Source organism: Astyanax mexicanus, chromosome 2 (assembly GCF_023375975.1).
Source record: "Astyanax mexicanus isolate ESR-SI-001 chromosome 2, AstMex3_surface, whole genome shotgun sequence".
Lineage (NCBI taxonomy): Eukaryota > Metazoa > Chordata > Actinopteri > Characiformes > Acestrorhamphidae > Astyanax > Astyanax mexicanus.
Window position 1 is genome coordinate 13,380,248 of NC_064409.1, and position 15,402 is coordinate 13,395,649.

Genomic DNA, 15,402 nt, shown 5'->3' on the forward strand with positions numbered 1-15,402 from the left:
CAAAAAGTGTGGACACACATTCTCTCAAGTCATTTAGACTATGAAGGAACACACAAGGAATCATGTAGTAAAATTAAGTGATAAACAGACCAAAATACAATTATCTGGGCTGCTGTAAACTTGCGGTTTCCAAAGGCTGGTAACTTTGATGAACTTATCCTGTGCAAAAAAGGAAACTCTTGCTCTTCCCTTCCTGGGGTGGTCCTGATGAGAGCCAGTTTCATAATAATGTTTTTGATGGTCTTTGTGACTGGACTTAAGGATACTTTCAAAGTTCCTAAAATGGTTCAGATTCTGACTGGTACTGTATGTCAGCCAAGAACACAAAGCTGAGGCTGCAGTTCGCAAAGAATCGCCAACACTAGACACAGCCTGGATCAGAATTGGACACCTACAGCGATGATCCAAGGACCCATCTTTGCTGTTTTTATAGTTTTAATGGATGAAATGTGTGAGGATTTTTTTTGTAGCTCGTTTCTGGATATCCATCGTTTAAATTCCACAGTCTACTTGAGTATCGTTGCTGATCATTTGAATCAATTAATCCAGCAAAAATGGTCTCAAACGGGTTTTTATGATAAGGAGTTCAATGTTCCAGCATTACGATAGTGTTCCTATATATATGTTTTTGTTGTGTTTTGAACTTTCACATTTCAAAATAATAAAATTCAAACAAACTTTCATATAGTAGTATGAAATCATGTATGATATAATAATTTTCATGATTTTCCTTTATAAACCATTGTTTGTTTAGATCAGCAATTACAGTTAAATATATCATATAGCAGATGAAGACAGTGATATTTGGGAAGTGAAATGAAGTTTAAGTTTATGTCTTTTATTTTTTTCCAGAGCTGTACATCAGCTTTTAAGCTCTGTGCTTGGTGAATTTAACCTCGTCATGTAATTCTGCTTGAACAGGACAGTAAAAAAATAAAAAAATAAAAAAATAAATGTCATGTTAACAACAGTGTAACAGTCTTACCTATTCTAATGATGTGCACAACAATATAGACGTCTTTCCTCAGGTCACCGCTCCCCAAGTCCTGCACAAACACAACAATAGAGAAGAGAGCTTTAATGAACACAGAGTGCTGTATCCCTGCACACACTGATACTCTTTCTGCAATTAGCTAAATTGTTCTGACACTCTCTCAACACTCACCACAAAAAGCGTACACTGCCTCTCTGTCTTCTCTGGAGACTTGGGCACTCCGTTCTTATTGAGCTTCACAAAGAACCTTTCACTGCAGGCGAGGGAGGCGAGGGGAGAGACAGAGAGAAGAGAGAGAATGAGAGACAGAGGGAAGAGGAGAAAGAGACAATGAGAACCAATGAGGTGCCAAGAATCCACAAAGCACGGTTTCACCAGTCAGGATGACATGTTCTTAAAAACAGGATTACACTTACACACTCACACACACACACACACACACACACACACACACACACATCTTTAGTGCTCACAGGGATACAACATGACAATGCTACTCTGGCAAGTGGATGCTTCTTAAATATAGGCATTACTCGATTAACTCCAAGGTTATTAAGCATTTCTATTGGTCCATTCATTAAAAGATCACACATAACATGTTTTTATTGATAGATTTTATATACTGTAAGTATATCTAACATTATTAAAGGATATAGCCTATGACCTTCAACATCTTCTCCACTCATACATCAGAATACTGCTCACACAGGCACTCAATTATAAGTCTCAAATCCCTCATTTACATAATATTTACAGTTTTATAAAGCTGTCAATATGGACATATTTGTTAACTAAATGCAAATATGCAGTTAAATTAACGGAAGGAATAGCTTAAGCCTTATTGCATAGCATTTTTATTCGTTTTTATCTCATTGTATATTTAATATGTTGGAAAAAAAACTATTTTTTAATAGTCTAAAAGGCTATTATTTCATTTTATTAAGCCCTTTCATCTTATGAAAAAACATTTATAATAGAAAAAATGACATTAAAAATAGGTTTAATTTATGTAGTATTTATGTTTTTTATTTTCTTAATTTAATTTTATTTATCTTATTTTACGGACTATAAGGCGCACCAGATTATAAGGCGCACTGACAATTTTTGGGAAAGTTAAAGGATTTCAAGTGCGCCTATTAATCTAAAAAATGCGTTAAACATCAAATTATCATTCCCTTGTATTTTTGGATTTATAATAAAAAAAATTCACCTGTTTTGTTAATGTTTTTTATATTAGTGATTGTTCTTATTATTGAATTGTATCCTAATTATATTGCAAAAAAATGCATGGTTGTGTTAAAAATGCATATTTCATTAAAATATTATCAACAATAACTGGAAACATTGCTTTTTTTATAGTATTATCCTACATAAAACTAGCTTGAGTTGACTTTATGATTAATCAATAAATTTCAATATTTTCTTTAGAGTTGAATAATCATCTACTATCCTTTACTAAAATAAAATACTAGATACTCTTTATACAATCAGCATACTTTCACTCTCATTTAGCAGGGGTGTCCAAACTTTTTTTGTTGGGGGCCAGAAGGAGAAATATATTTGAAGTCACGGGCCACACTCTAATAAAACAACTAATGAAATATACCACTTTAAATAATACATTTTCCTGATTATTTCATTTACACACAATTTTACTTGACTTACTATCTTTATCTTTGACAGTGTTGTGTAAACTAAGATTTTTCAAATTGATGTTTAATTTCATGATGTCTCTTAATATTAAACTCCTTAATTACGGCAACTTTTAGACTCTTTGGCCCGTTTTTCTGCGCTAGAAATGCGCACCCTCTCCGCTTTTAGACTCTTTTGCCCGTTTTTCTGCGCTAGAAATGCGCACCCTCTCCGCTTTTAGACTCTTTTGCCCGTTTTTCTGCGCTAGAAATGCGCACCCTCTCTGCTTTTAGACTCTTTGGCCCATTTCTGACACCTAGCGTTCAAACTTTGAATCTCACATTATAAAAACCTGCTTAACAGCGGGTCAACTTTCATTCTATTTCTAAAATACCTCGCGGGCCGCTCCAAAAAAGGAAACGGGCCGTAGTTTGGACACCCCTGCTCATTTATTTATGAGCAGGGGCGCTCATGCTTTTTTTATAGTGAATTTCTATTATTTTGTAAACCCAATCACAAACAGCTTTAGCAAAATGACCAAGAAATTACAGTTTAATTCTCTCCGCCTGATGTTAAAATATTCATGGAGCTAATGTCACACATCCCGGAAAAGCTTTTTCAACACTGCTGTCGAGCCGTCAAGAAACTGGCACACACGTCAAATACAAACAATGCCTTAAAAAAACAGTCAGGAGAAACAGATAATGACAAGTGCGTATGTGGAGCTCTGAACACTGCCACAATTCCGAGATTCTATTACAAATATTAATGAGCTCACGGACCCATTGTGATCTTCAGGATGAGAGAGAAACAGAAAATTGAGTGTGCATTAAACATTGGATATGTAGAGCGTTCTGTAGACTGAGCTGCTTAAACCCTGATTTCCGTGTTACACTGCAAGGGGGCTGGTTCAGTAGATGGGACACACACACACACATACATACACACACATACACACACTTAATAATAATCCGGTTACATGACTTTCACAGCAATGTGTGATAAGCAAAATCAGAGCACACTAGTAATGTGACAAAGCTGAACAAGGACTGCACTGTGTTCTATACACTGCCATACCAAAACTCATGGAATAGCAGTATGTGAAATGATCATAAAGTGTTACCTCAGGAAACACAGGCTCGGGAAAGCTCACACCTGTATAAGTTGAGAGGTGTTTCCTTGTGACTAAGGTTTTAACACTGGCAAGGCGATGTGTTTTACAGGTGTTTTACAGGGGCCTCATGTACTAAAGGTGCGTACGCACAAAAATATTGCGTACGCCTTATTTCACGCTCATGGTCAGATGTACAAAATTTGATTTAAACGTGAGAAAGTGTGTTCCCCCACGGCACTTTCGCTGGTGCACTATTGATTGCTAAGAAAGGGTCCTATGTGTTTGACTACACACAGCTGAGAAGAGAAGGTTTCGCTTTCTTGATTGTTTCCTTCTCACAGTCTCACACACACAAACACACACACACATACACACAGTGTGGAGTACACAAGTGCTAATTAACTGGGCATTGTTGAATTCCCAGCTTTCAATTAAGCTCATAGAGTCCCGTGTGTGTGTGTGTGTGTGTGTCCAGTGTCAGTCTGTGCGCTGCCGCTGGAGGATTGGTATCAGCCTCTATCAGCAGCTTGATTTCCATTCCTGAAACGAACACGCCCCCTGCGCTTCTGCCTCAACCTGATACTTCCAGCTTGGATGTGTGTGATTGTCAGGTGATTCGCTGTGACGCCGGGTGGGTGTGGCTGGATAAATGAACCGCACAGCGAAGCGATCTCTGAGCAGGGGGCTGCTTATATCAACCACATCACCAAACCAAACATCCCCCCGGGAACACACAGAGGCCAAGTCATTATCCCATAGGCTGCCTGTCACTCAGCAGCCCTCGTATATCAGACCTGCCAGGAGGAGGTTCATTTTTAAAACGTCTGCCGCTCACATTGGGAGAACATATTTTGACAGCATTTACAGTTTGTTACACTTTACTGCAATAAATTACACATTAACTACATATTAGAGTTCCAAAAAAATGCAGAACGGTTGTGCAGCTGAAATGTTTTCCAATTCCAGGCAATTACTATATAGTTAGTACAGTAACTATATAGTCGCCTCTCTTTGCCAAACATTCACACAAAGCAATCCAGACTGTTCTCATACAGAGTTCCCCAATGGTGGAACAAACTACCTTCCACTACCAGATCAGGAGAATCTCTCGCTATCTTTAATAAACTCCTGAAGACAGAGCTCTTCAAAGAGCACTTACTCTCCTAACACCTCTAACTAACTACCTTCCACTACCAGATCAGGAGAATCTCTCGCTATCTTTAATAAACTCCTGAAGACAGAGCTCTTCAAAGAGCACTTACTCTCCTAACACCTCTAACACACTAACTACTTCTAACCTCATTTCCTTCTTCCCCTCCTTCACTCCTCTATCCTATTATTTCCTTTTGACCTCCTTTAGGCCCTATCTAAAGATATTTTTACCTTTAACTTCTATTACTTTTGTACTTTTGTACTACTGTAAGTCGCTTTGGACAAAAGCGTCTGCCAAATGTAATGTAATGTAATGTAATGTAATGTAATTGAGGTATATACTTTGCTGTTGCTAGTTTGTTGGTTTCTATTGTGTTGCTAGGTGGTTGTTAGGTAGTTAGTATGGTGTTGCTGTGCTGGAGGTCTGTCACAATAACTGTTTTTTTTTTTTTTTTTTTACAATATAGCGTCTAAAAATGATCCATGTAATAATAATACAGTAGAATAATAAAAATGCAATTACAACATTTTAAAAAGAAGTTACCTTGAATTATTAATAAATATGTTCTGTATTTTTCGCAATATAAGGCACACTTAAAATCCTTAAAAATTATCAGTGCGCCTTATATATGAATTTTACCAGTCAGGCTGTAATAAGCATTAAAGCCACTCTGCTGAAGTACAGAGTTATACAGGAGTTTCCATTTAGTTCTCCAGCACTGAGGCTGAAGCAGTCCTAGCATTAGCCTCTAACCTCGCTAAGCGCTAGCTCTTTCACCATTCAGAGGTGAGTATTATCGGTCTGTAGCCTGCTGCTAACCCTGGCTAGCACTGCTGAAGCAGCATTAGCTGCTAACCGCGCTAAGGGCTGGCTATTCCGCCATTTAGAAGTGAGTATTAGCGGACTGTAGCCTGCTGCTATCCCCGGCTAGCACTGCTGGAGCAGTATTAACATTAGCCATTAAGCACGCTAAGCACTAGCTCTTTAGCCACTCAAAGCCAAGTATTATCGGCCTATAGCCTGCCTGTTTACCATTTTAAAACAAGCTACGTGGGATAAACCGCTAGCTAATACCACCCTGGCTTACCAGAACACTCACGGTTTCTCAGCGTAGCTCTGTTGGGTAATATCACAGCATGAACGCACAGGTTAGTATCCTCTGCTGAGACGCACATAAGTGCTTCACTGTTATCAAAGCACCAAAGTCAGAGCACACCTGGCTCTTAAAGGGAATGACAACTTGCACACTGATTGGTTTAGTATGCGCCTTTCAAGTCGCACAAGGCGAATTTTTTGTGCCCTCATGATACTAAAGACACAACAACACTAAATTAAGCATTGCAATGTGTAAATGACTTGTGCGCTCTAGATCACTAAAACAGGACCCTATTTGTGTTGCTCTCGATTTCCTCTAAACATTATATTTATATATATATTTATTTCTTTGCTATAGAAATGATAATTAATTCTGTGCATCGAAAAAAAAGAAGAACACAAAAAGAAGGCTTGTCTTTTGCAGTGCTGCCTTCTAACACATACACACCTGCTTTCCCCTGCTGTGCTCTATATGAGAAAACAGTGGATGCACAGTTTAATCTCGCTATAGATGGAGAGAAAGTGAATTGATTCCTCCTCCTCCTGTGCAAATCCCAGCATGCACACACACACCGCTGGGCTGGAAAAACATCAGGGGACCGGAGTGTTCTCTTGTGCCCCAGAGGAGACGAGATACAGGACAGTAGGGGCTGGTGATGATATGGATTTCCTTCTTTCTGACCCAATACCCCGCAATACCAAGTCCGGAGTCACAACACCAATATCCAGAACTTCTGAAGACTTCCGACATAAAAATGGGAGATGTATTTACCACAGTATAAATTGCTCATTTATTTAGTTAATAAATTCTGGATATATCTCAGTAGTGAAAAGCTAATTAAGCAATAATACACAAAAGAGAGTTCTATAATGTGTAATATTGGCACTGGTGTATAGCACAGTATAGCACAAACCTCAAGTGTATTACTGTGATTATACCATAGTTCCTTTATCGCTGTTTATTAAAAGATTTTGAGTTAAAGGGAACGAGAAAATACGATCTGTTTGGTTATAAAACTCTGCAAGTTATAATAGTTTAATTGCTGCTCTGTTTGTAGCTGCGCTGTTTGGCTTGCTGTGAAGGTAAGCCAGCAGCTCATTTAAAAGAAAAAAGCAATGTTATTTTATTATTTATTCTTTTTAATGTTGAGATAAAAGTCGCTTGGCACCTATAGGAATGGACTTTGATGATTGACTTTTGTCAGGGTTTTAATCGGTCAGTGGCGTACCTGTGTTTTCTACCGCCAAAATGGAAACACGCCTTACTTCCAGACCACCACGTCCATCAGTGCAGATTTATTCCTAAACTCTGACTCTCTCTGATTTTAATGATGCATGAAAATTGAAGACTGTTGAGGGGGTGTAAGGTAGCAAATAGCTTCAGAATGCAACTTGCACAGTGCGTACAATAGAGCCCTAGGTTTTGTTCTGGTAGAAACAGATGTAGCGAATCTGCCAACAATCTGATAGATACGCCCACTCAAGAGCATTGTCTTTAATTTAATCATTTTTTAACATTTACTGTATTTGGCTTTAACAGGCTTAATCGTATTAAAGTATTTAATGTAAATATAACTTTCTCTTTAAGATGAATTTTAAGGCGTTTAGATTAAACTATTAAAAAAATAAATCCCATTAAATCCAGCAGTCAAACTTTTGTCTGGTATAATGAATGCAGCCGGATCTCCAGCAGCTGCCAAATTTGAACCAGAGTAAGTCTGGCAGTGTCTGCGGCAGGCAAGGAAAAGAGTGCGAGCCGTGGCACCATCTGGGCCCAAACCCACACCTCTCTCTGCAGCAGAGACAATAATTAGCTGGAGGCCAGTCAAACGGCCAGGCAAAGCAGGCCTGGAAGAAGGCCATTAGCAGATTCTCCTTCAAGACAACAGCAGGGACAGATACACACAGCAAAATACAGGCAGTGAGGGAAAACATGCAGGCGGGGAGGAGAGCAAGGGCAGCCGAGTCGCTCCGCTAAGCCTGCTGGAGTCGGTAATTAACCAGAGAGGGAAGAGATAAACCCACACACACACACAAACACACCGCCTCTCACCACAAGCCCAAGTGATGCAACAGCTCTCTCCTCACGTCTGTTCTCAAGGTGAGGATAAATCCTGAGCTCTTTTGCATCATTTTTTATATTTTAAATAGTCTAGTTAAAGCCCTTGCCTGTGGCACAGTTCGGAGAAGCTACAGTACACTCTAAAAATAAATATGGTTCAAATGGTTCTTTGGGAAATGCTATAGAAGAACCAGTTCTGGCATTTCTAGCGCAGGAAAACACGGCAAAGAGTCTAAAAGCGGAGAGAGTAAGCATTTCTAGCGCAGGACAACGGGGCAAAAAGTCTAAAAGCGGCGAGAGTGAAGTTGTAGCGCAAAAAAACGGGCCAAAGAGTATAAAAACGGAGAGGGTGCGCATTTCTACTGCAGAAAAACGGGGCAAAAGAGTCTAAAAGCGGAGAGAGTGCACATTTCTGATGACACCCCTGATGTAAGGTAAATAAAATAAAGGGCATTCAAATATTTTTTTACAAGTTATAGTTTCTTGTTAAGATGTTTTCAGGTAACAACATCTGATGAACGTATCCTGTGCAGTAGAGGTAACTCTTGCTCTTCCTTTCCTTTCCTGGGATGTCCTGATGATAGCCAGTTTCATCATAATGTTTTGGATGGTCTTTGCCATAATATACAGTATTGATTAGAACATTATTCAAATAAGGCTATTCCCTGTATACCAAATATACCTCTTAACAACTTTACAACTGATAAGAGGATGAGACAATTAAGTAATTAACTCTTGATAAGTTAAGCACAGCTGTTCATATATATTTATAGCTCTGGAAAGAATTTAAGAGACCACTTCAGTTTCCCTGATTTAGCTATTTATAGGTATAAGTTTGAGTAAAATAAACATTGTTGTTTTGTTCTATAAATTACAGACAACATTTCTCCCACATTCCATATAAAAATATTGTCATTTAGAGCTTTTATTTGCAGAAAATGAAAAATGGCTGAAATAACAAAAAAGATGCAGAGCTATAATTAAAAAAAAAAATCATATTCATAAAGTTTTAAGAGTTCAGAAATCAATATTTGGGTGGAATAACCCTGGTTTTTAATCACAGTTTTCATGCATCTTGGCATGTTCTCCTCCACCAGTTTTACACACTGCTTTTGGATAACTTTATGCCTTTACTCCTGGTGCAAAAATTCAAGCAGTTCAGCTTGGTTTGATGGCTTGTGATCCATCCATCCATCTTCCTCTTGATTATATTCCAGAGAAACTCATCATTTATTAAGTGCTCTCTTATTTTTCTCCAAAGCTGTATATGTATACATACATGTTCTATTTATTTCACATGTATGTCTGTACATATTTGCTACATTATTTACTACTACATTACTACCTACTAGCTCGAGGCCTATTAGATCTACCATACTTAGGCTGCATTCGATTTTTCACAGAATTATCTCTATTAATAAATCCTTCTGGGCTTTTCTAGCTTAAAATATGCTGGAAAAACACACTCCAATTACTGGAAGTGGTGCTCCTCCGAAAATGGCACAAAAAAAAATTAAAAATGGACTAAAACAAGAAAAAGCACCACTGGCTATGTCAGTAAGTGTGTGCCTGAAGTTGAGCCGCATGTAAAGTGACATCCAACCTCCATCACTACCCTGAGATTTAGAGGAGTGATGCAGAATCTCTGGGATTTAATGAGAACTGTTTGCCTGCAAAAGGCCAGCTTTTTCAAACACAGAGACAGAAAGACAGACAGACAGACAATCAGACAGTCAGACAGAGATGACACACTGAGTCAACTGAGGCAATGGTGGATTCAGCCGCAGGCCAAGATGTTAATGTAGAAGGTCACAGTTACTCCTGTAATGACCTGGACCTGTCAATTCCCAGGGAGGGATATCTAGGTGCCTTGTCTTGGGACAAAGAGGTCAACACCTGAGAACACTGCAGTGACCAAACCATGTTGCAGTGTGGATCTTACCTGCTGTATCCTTAATTTACTGTCCCTATTTCAGAGCAAACGCTTACAGTATTTTATCGACTATAAGGCGCACTGTATTATAAGGCACACTATTAATTAAACGTCTGTTTCCATACATAAGACGCTCCGAAATATATGGCGCGTTTTAGGTTCCATTTATTTACAGTAAGATTAGATTTCCAGTATTTTAGCACGGTTTGCAGCAGCCGCAGTTAGCAGCAGCCGTGGTTAGCAGCGCCTACCACTAGTAAACACTGATTGACAGCATTACACTTAGGAACCCTGAGTGTTCTGGTAAGCCAGGGTGATATTAGCTAGGGGTTCTCCCACATAGCTTGTTTAAACACTGTAAACACGCAGACTACAGTCCAATATACTCAATTCAGAACGGCGAAAGGGCTAGCGTGATTACACTTTGGGCTCGCATTTCCATAGAGATCCACGTAAACACAACAGCGAGTGGAAATGGAGGAGCTACTGAACACGATGTCATGTGACCAAAAAAGCCAAAAAAAAATAAAAAAACAAGAGTATTATCACTGAGTAGTAGTGTGAAATATTTTTCACACACACGTCCCCCTGAGGAACTGATCCAGTCTGGATTAAAGTTCTTTAAAGTGCTCTTTTCAGAGCTCAGTCTTTAAAAGTTTCTTAAAGTTAGTGAGGGTCGCTCCTTGCCTTGTCTTATTATTACTAAGCACATTACTAAGCATATTAAACTGTGTTAAAATGTGATAATGTGAATCAAGGAAAATTAAAGGGGACATATAATGCAAAACTCTCTTTTTTTGCGTGCTTTTCCAAGTGTGGAAAAAAAAGAACATCCATTCATTTTCTTTGAATCAGTTGAAAGAGTTTGGTGTCAGGAATTGTATGCTTCCATGAGCCTATTTGCATAAAAGTGACAGAGCCCTTAAACGGCTCAAAAATCAAACTGGTGAGAATAGAGCTGGTGACTTCTGACTTGAAAATGTTTCCTTTAATGTCTGCACAACTTCAAAAATGGAATGTTCCATCCACCTGCATCCACTATTAGACCTCATTTTAACTTAACATTTTGAAAACACATTGTCATGACAATGCTGCTAGTATTCAACGTTACTTGAGTGTGGCTGTTTTCAGGGACTCCCCTGAGGTAACACTTCATAAACAGTTTGCATACTGCTATACCAAGATTTTTGGCATGTCAGTGTGGTGTAATCTGCTTGCCAGGGCAGGGTACTGAAGGCCAGCATGCTAAAAGTTGGGACTGTAATGTGACTCACTACGCTCTTTCTATTTCTATTACGATTCCTGATTTCCTGCTTCTGATAACTGAGCCAACAGGTAATAAACTCTACAAACTGACTGAAGTGGGAACTGTTAATGATTCATTGTCTCATAATGAGCTAAAAAATGACTAACAGATTACTCCCCTCACAACAGCAGCAGGTAGGAGATTAGCTATAATGCAGTAGATTCTGAATGTTTAAAACAAATTGGAAGCGAGAAAGCACGTCTACATTCTGCTTAATAAATGAATCACCACTAATTATCACAGTCATTACAGGAGACTCAGATTACTACGACGCTCCATCTGCTCTGTTAAACGTCTGCCTGGATTCACGGGGTCCGTGTTAACACAAGAGCCTGATCTGAAGGAGCGGAATTGAGTGTCTCTGCAGCATTGATCGCTACACTTGTCTCTCAGGCAGAGGTGGGATCCACGCGCCTTGATGTGTCTCTCGTTACGCTCAAGAGGAAATGAAAGAAGCGTTTCGGCTCAAGCTTTTCTCCAGCACTCAATTCGACACTCTTGACACGGAAACAAACTTAAAAGAGCAGCGAATCCATTCGTGCACTGACATCACACTCAATTTCAAACTCAATTCCAGCGTTCCATGTTGCACATCACAGGCATGCACTCAAATAACATGCATGAGTGGTTTATATATATGTACTGCATAAACAAGACAGGCCAACTTAAAATAATAAAGCGAAAAAAAAAAAAAACTAGGAGCCATCTTTTAGCGATCTGTAGGCGAGCAGTCAACCATGTACCGTGCATCTTGATTTAGAGTGTGTCAGTGTGTTTTTGCTATCGTAACGACAGGAAAAGTACACCTTGTGCAGCTCAAAATGCGAAAAGGCATGTACTAATTATTTTAACTGATCATGGAAGTGTTTTGGGCGTAACGTGAAATAAACCAATCAGGAATGTGTCACTTGTCTCACATTCCCTTTAAGAGCCAGGTGCACTCTGACTTTGGCGGGTGGGTATTTTTTTAATGGTGCAGCACTTCTGCGCTTCTCAACAGAGGAACATTTAAGGGAACAACATTGTAATTGTGTTGTGTTTTCTGTTTATTTTGATGTAAATGTTGGGTCTCTGCATTGCTGCGTGATGTTGTGTGTGATCAAGGTGATGTTAGAACAGCTCCTTCCTACCTGCACTCACTCCTGAAGGCTTACGTTACCTCACGGCCGCTGCGCTCCTCCAATGAACCTTGCCTCGCTTTACCAAACAAACATTCACACAAAGCAATCCAGACTGTTCTCATACAGAGTTCCCCAACGGTGGAACAAACTACCTTCCACTACCAGATCAGGAGAATCTCTCTCTATCTTTAATAAACTCCTGAAGACAGAGCTCTTCAAAGAGCACCTACTCTCCTAACACCTCTAACTAACTACCTTCTACTACCAGATCAGGAGAATCTCTCTCTATCTTTAATAAACTCCTGAAGACAGAGCTCTTCAAAGAGCACCTACTCTCCTAACACCTCTAACTAACTACCTTCCACTACCATGGATGGATAATGTGATTAGCGTATATATATATTTGTAAGCTCTGTCACCATTTAAACAACGCAGGTACAAGGCATAAAAAAAAACTCTTGGTGGGGTGTAAGATAGGACCTTGCAAAGGGTGTATGTTACGTATAGATAGAGCCCTAGGTAGTTTATTCAGGTTTTCCTAATTCACATATTTTAGTTCTGCATCTTAGTTTGATTAATAATACATATTAAGCCTAAAACACAAAAATTACATTTTATGAAAAATGCTGTAGTCTCTGTTGACTAAACTATGATTTCTTGTGTTATGGCAGGCATGCATTTAGACAGTTGCTCCACCTTTGAGCTGTGAAATAATGTACACATCTGTGTTCAAGACATAACAGAATGGTAGATTTAGTTAGAACTGTGTTTTAATGTAGTGTTAATCCACAGCTTTAGAGTGGCCCTACAGTCTTACTGCAGCTTATTAACTAAGTTCACTCATATTTTTCATTTAGCCCACTCAATATATATTACTATATTACTTATATTAGTAAACTTCAGAATTAGAGTGTTTTTGGAGGATGTTTGACTAAAATAAGTTAAATTAACCTAAAAACACTGTGTTCAGCTACTTTAAGTTTGCCTGATGTTCATTTACATTGACTGTAAAGTCGTCTGTACACGTGTTTCCAGACACTACATAAAGGAAATCATGTCATGCCTAAACCTCACATACTTCCTGTAGTGAGACATTGTCTCACATGGAAAATCTTGGCTTGCATGATAGAAGGTGTGCAGGGGCAGCTCCAGATAATGTTCCTACCAGATTTACCAGACATTTTACAGAGTTCATATGTGAAAACAACATAAGATGTCAAAATACTCCATTGGGATTTGTTTAGGCCCATTACAGCAAGTGCTGCTAACAAAACATTTGTTGAATTCCAGACTTTTGTAAACGCTGTTGTAAATTCAGTGTCTTACCTGAGTGGCCTGTTCTCTCTGCTGTCATAGATGAAGAAGAAGACCTCCAGCTCCTCGCCCAAGTTGGAGCTCATCAGGCTCTTCATGTGGACGAACAGGTGATGCGTACTGGCAGGAACCGGCGTCTCCTTTTTACGATGCCGGTGTTCCATCTGTTGTGCACAGACATTTACACACAGACAGACAGACAGACAGACACATACATAATACAAGTGTTAACAATCCAGTTCTCATAAGCAATTCTGGTTTAACAAGGCCAAATAATGCTGGCCAGCCTCTGTTTACTACACCAGCCACATGGGCTTGACGGCATCCCAGGGAGTTCAGTTGGACTGCAGAGAAGGTTAAACACATTCAGATCTCCGTCTCTCTCTCTGATATGCAGAAATGCAGGGGCCGAAAAGTCCCGGCTGTTTTTTTGTCCGAATTGTATTGAATATTCCGTTTAATTCCGGAGGCACTGTATTCCCAGCATGACCCCTTTATAGTTGGCTAAATCTAATTTGTTTCACTTAACATGCCTCTCGGATGTTTCGACACAGGAGGCCTGAATGTCAAATGTGCGCACACACACACACACACACACACACACACACACACACACACACAAACACACACACACACACACACACAGAAAAATACGTCTGCATGTATTATTATCTAAAATAGTACTGAAGCAACACACAGAAGGCTTCATAATCCCTCATTAACCTTTCATAACAAGTTATATAAACATTTACTGAAAGGATTTTTAGAATAATCAACACTTCCTGAGATTAAAAATGAGTGGGAGATATGGCCCTAAAACAATATCACGATATTTCAGGGTATTTTTGAGACTTTTGATATTCTTGAAGATGTCTCAAATATTATTATTTTTTAATTAATTTCAGGAAAATACTACCGCAGTAATGTAACAGCTACTGTTTATGACATGAGTATTGTTCAGTTCTTAATTATGATACAGAGAGAGAGAGAGAGAAAGAGAGAGAGTTAAAAAGATGACAAGATGAGCAAAAAAGAGAAAACCAGAGGAAGAGAGAAAAAAAAAAATTAAGCAAAATAATAAAACTGGAATTATAGCAAAAGTGCAGAAAGAGAGAGAGAGTAAGATGAGAGAACTGGGAGTAAGAAGTGAGAGAGGAGAGTGAGAGAGAGAGGTGGAGAAAAAGGTCAGAGGAAGGAAAGGAGTGAAAATGAGGGTTAAAAGTTAAAACGATGACTGAAAAAGAGACGGTAAAAGAGAACACAAGCGAGACATAGACAAGAGACAGAGAGAAAGAGGGAATGATGTAAAGAAAAAGAAAGAAAGAAGGTTAAATGATGACAGGTTGAGACATGTGTGTGAGAGAGAGAGAGAGAGAGAGAGAGAGAGAGAGAGAGAGAGAGAGAGTTTTCTTCCAGAACGAGACAAAAGAGGAAAATAAGGAAAGGAGGGCAAGAAGAGTATGAGTTAAGCTAAGAATGAGAGAAAGAGAGAAAGAGAGAGAAGAAGGATGGTGTGTCTCAGCTAAAAGATGATAAAAAGCAAAAAGAACAAGTGAGGATGGAAGAGGGCAGAGAAACAGACAGAGAAAAGAGTGTGAAAGAAAAAAGGAAAAATGTAAGAGACAAGGCTTGAAGTTTAAATATATGCAGAAGGCTTCATAAGCCTTTCATAACAAGT

General features: G+C 38.9%; 1 protein-coding gene across 4 annotated transcripts in view; it reads right to left on the reverse strand.

Annotated features, from left to right (window-relative positions):
• The window catches only part of dock4b (dedicator of cytokinesis 4b), a 189,702-nt gene that overhangs the window by 99,932 nt on the left and 74,368 nt on the right, over positions 1 to 15,402 (reverse strand). For all 4 annotated transcript variants that reach the window (XM_049473406.1, XM_049473407.1, XM_049473405.1 and 1 more), the window contains exons 8-10: positions 13,737 to 13,888; positions 1,166 to 1,247; positions 986 to 1,046 (exon numbers count right to left, since the gene is read on the reverse strand). In XM_049473406.1, the coding sequence (XP_049329363.1) occupies positions 986 to 1,046; positions 1,166 to 1,247; positions 13,737 to 13,888 (295 nt within the window). The remainder of the gene's footprint in view (positions 1 to 985; positions 1,047 to 1,165; positions 1,248 to 13,736; positions 13,889 to 15,402) is intronic.